General features: G+C 42.8%; 1 protein-coding gene across 1 annotated transcript in view; it reads left to right on the forward strand.

The window, feature by feature from the left end:
- LOC107563219 (proprotein convertase subtilisin/kexin type 6) overlaps positions 1–4,162 on the forward strand; it is a 104,000-nt gene that overhangs the window by 7,348 nt on the left and 92,490 nt on the right. Inside the window, exon 2 of the mRNA XM_016248034.1 lies at positions 2,017–2,121. Coding sequence (XP_016103520.1) covers positions 2,017–2,121 — 105 coding nt within the window. The remainder of the gene's footprint in view (positions 1–2,016; positions 2,122–4,162) is intronic.

Consider the following 4,162-nt stretch of genomic DNA (forward strand, 5'->3'; position numbering starts at 1 on the left):
ATGAAGCCGAAACCAGGCTATCATACCGGCTGGACACCATATCGACGAGTGAAGTAAACACTGCAAGTCGAGCACCCGGATTCTGAATCCAACAGAGGTGGGTGCTCACCGAGGACCTACCCTAGAAAAAGGACAAAACACACAGGTCCCAGAAAACACTGCAACGAAAGATAGCAGATGGCTTATACACACAACCACCAACGCATTAAATACACACACACACACACACACACACATATATATATATATATAGTGGAATTAAGGATTTGAAGGCCGCTGAGCGCGCCTTCGCCTCCCTGAATTTCTCGACCACCGTCTCAACGGAGATACCGCGAAACCGGAGCATCGAGAAGAAAGCCCCTCTCTTTCTTCCCGATATCTGCCAGGTTCACCCACAGATGTCTCTCCGTCACTACCATAGCCACCATGGACCTGCCCATAGCAGAGGCGGCCTGCTTAGTAGCACGGAGAGTGAGATCCGTGGTGCGGCGCAACTCAGCTACCTCATCAGGAGAAAGGCCCTCGCCTTTATCCAGGTCTTTCAGCAGGTCAGCCTGATATGCCTGGAGCACCGCCATCATGTGCAACGAAGCGACAGCCTGACCTGCTGCTTCGTATGCCCTGCCATTCAAGCGAGATATATCCTGAAGGGGCTTAGATGGCAAGGAGGGAGTTTTAAGAGAGGACGTCTCACCCATAGAGAGATAGCTGGTCAGCGTCTCTTCTACAGGGGGCATCTTCTCATAGCCGTTTTCGCGCATCGCCTGGATGTTGGCATAACTCGTATGCTGGAATCGATGGATGTGTGAGGAAAACGGCCTCTTCCATTACTTCTCGATCTCTGTATCAAAAAGGAAGGCTCACCTGAGCTGGAGGGTTATGGCCAGAAAGATAACGCTCATCGAGACGACCTTGAGAGGCAAAGCCCCTTTTTAAACTCATCGGCCAGATCCACCTGCGATCCCCACAAGCTCATTCTCCTTCGTGCCTCAGCAGCGGCGGGTCCTAAACCGCGGCAAGCAGATGGTTGCCCCTCTTTCCTCGAAAAGAGAGACAAACGAGAGCGGAGCTTTTTCATTGGAAAACGCTCGCAGTGCATGCAGATTGCCACCTCGAGGACATCGCGTGCGTGCTCTTCGCCCAAACAATCAACGCATAGATCGTGTGTCATCAGGTGTCAAATAACGACGACACGGATGCACACATCCTCTAAACGCTTTGCTAGTGCTCATCATAATGATATGAATAGAGATCGCTCTTACCACGGAAATGCACGCTTCAAACAAAACAAAACAGTCAGTGAAGATGAAGAAGAGGATGATGTGTTCTTCCGGCGCCTATTTATATTATAGTCGCACCTGTAGTGACACGGGTCATGATGAAGCGTTCCCCATAGCGACCCCTTGAGGACGCAGTTCGAAGTTCCCTTGAAAGGGAACTAAAATGCATTTGGAACATTGCAGTTGTGATGTGACAATTTAAATATGTTGAAAGGAGAATGCCATTTGCAAATATGAAATTTAAATGATTACATTTGAGTCTGTTCCTTGTGCATGGGAAAATTATGGAAAATTATAGACTCATTGACAAAATAACAGCATGCAGGTTTAGAACAACATGAGAGTGAGTAAATACTAAACTATCCCTTTTAGTGTTTGTCTCAGATGTGGTGGTGTGTGCGATAGATGTGCTGCGTATCACAGTCAGATCTTGAGGGCAGTAGGCATGTGCCAGCTAGACTTCACCTTCCATGGCACCATCCACTGTGTGCCATATGTCCATTCTACAGAGATTCACTTTGGCGAAAACACTTTTTATGAGGTTGGAACAGCAATCCATGTGCATGAAGCTTTTATACTGGAGTCTGTGTTGATATTGGTTCCTTTTGGGTAGGATAGCCCCTGCCAAGATGCAATTTCTGTCCACCAAAGCTGTCTGATAAAAGTTCATTTCATGGCTTTCTCAAAGTGTGACCGTGATTTCCCATGCTGTTTTTCATGGTTGTTTGTTCTGTAGATTGGAGGACTGGAGCACCATTACCATTTCCATCACAGCAGGGTGGTCCGCAGATCCACCTTTGCCACCAGAGGTGCTCACAGCTTCATTCACATGGACCCGAAGGTAAGCCTTCCCTCCTGTGGCCACATTACCATCACCAAACCCTCCACCGATGACAAGAATGACACTTGAAATGCTTGCAAGTTGATGGACTAGTTCACTTAAAAATGAAAATTTAAAGAAAATGTACTTATCCTCAAGCTATCCAGGATGTAGATGAGTTTGTTTCTTCAGATTTGGAGAAATGTTGCATTACATCACTTGATGCTCTGCAGTGAATGGGTGCCGTCAGAACGAGAGTCCAAACAGCTGATAAAAACATCACAATAATCCACAAGTAATCCACACCACTCCTGTCTTGAGAAGTGAAAAGCTGCATGTTTGTAAAGGCCCTGTTTATACTTGGTAGTAAGATGCGTTTTGGTCGATCGGACCAATGAAGACACATACCCGTTTACACCTGGCATTTTAATCCGTCTCTTCTGTCCACTTTCGACCACTTCTGACCACATTATCCCCTGTGGTGCTGATTACGTCAAGATTACTTACTGCTGTTGTGTCTACATCACGAAAGCAATCTGGTCGAATGCGTTTTCGACTACCTCTGGAAGTGGTCGAAAGTGGAAAAGTTCAAAATATTTCACACCCGGTTTACACCTGTATTTACCATTGCCCACTTGTGATCCGATCGACCAAAATGCATCTTAATACCAAGTGTAAACAGGGCCTAAGAAACAAATCCATCAAGACGTTTTTAACTTCAGACTGTTGTATCCAGTTGAAATATGAGTCCTGTATTCAAAATATTGCTTTCTCCAGTGAATAAGTCATCTCGTTTGAATCAGGAGAGAAATATGCACAGATCAAGCACTGGTACAAGTGAAACGAGCAAACTGACTAAAACAGATGGTGGAATTTGATGTGAGAGGACATCAGGAGATGGACTTTCTCACTGCAGGAAGCATTATTATTTATTATGGATATTTTGGTCAGAAGTGAGGGTTTAAAGTTAAAAAGCTTTAATGATGGATTTATTTTTTACAAACACGCAGTTTTTGGCTTCACAAGATATTAACTGATGGACTGGATTGGTGTGGATTACTTTTGGATTATTGTGATGTTTTTATCAGCTGTTTGGACTCTCATTCTGATGGCACCCATTCACTGCAGAGCATCCATTGGTGAGCAAGTGATGAAATGCTACATTTCTCCAAATCTGATGAAGAAACTAACTTATCCACATCAAATAATTGCAGCCTTAGTGAGCATAAGAGACTTTTTTTAAAAATACATAAAAAAATCATACCAACCCTAAACTTGTAAATGATAGTGTACGTTAACTAAAACAAAAGTTAAAATGGGAGTTTGCAGCTGCTGTCTTCATGAAAAGTCTCATTTAGTTGATCTAAATGGCCTCAAACAAACCTACTGAATATATAAAAAAACTATCATGCATAAACCTGCGCAGGCCATCTGACACACAATCTGAGTCTGTGCTGCTGAATCATAAACACCCGCTGATGCCGGAGGGATGGTAGTTAAAATTTACAGCTAAATGTGGCAGCAGTAGTGCATTTGTAGCATGTTTCATTGTCCGCATGTCCTGCAGTGTACTGTGTTATAGTGAATAAAAAAAAAATGAAGCTTTATTTTTTACTTTGATGGCATGATTTTCAGCATGATGCAGTTTCTGATGTGTCGTAAGTGTCATCACGGACAGAAGGAACAATGTGTCATAAGGAATGAAACACATTAAAACTAAAGATGTGAATGAGTATTCAAGAAGTCATGTAAAATTTCACAAATTGAGTTCAGCTATTATCTAAGAGGCCTCATTTTCAATGGTATCTTGCAGTCTGATTTTTTTCAACACTGTGCAGGGTGACTTTCAGCCTGGGGTGGTAAAAGCACTCAATGCTCAATATTGCATAATTATGCAGTAGCACAGATGGACCCCCTCCCACCACCATGTACAATGACCGAAATTCACAACGTAAATCTATATCTGAATCTTTATGGAAAGTAATAACAATAATATATATATATATATATATATATATATGTATATATATATATATATATATATATATATATATAGAGAGAG

Source organism: Sinocyclocheilus grahami, unplaced genomic scaffold, assembly GCF_001515645.1.
Source record: "Sinocyclocheilus grahami isolate Dianchi unplaced genomic scaffold, SAMN03320097.WGS_v1.1 scaffold24.1, whole genome shotgun sequence".
NCBI classification, from domain to species: domain Eukaryota; kingdom Metazoa; phylum Chordata; class Actinopteri; order Cypriniformes; family Cyprinidae; genus Sinocyclocheilus; species Sinocyclocheilus grahami.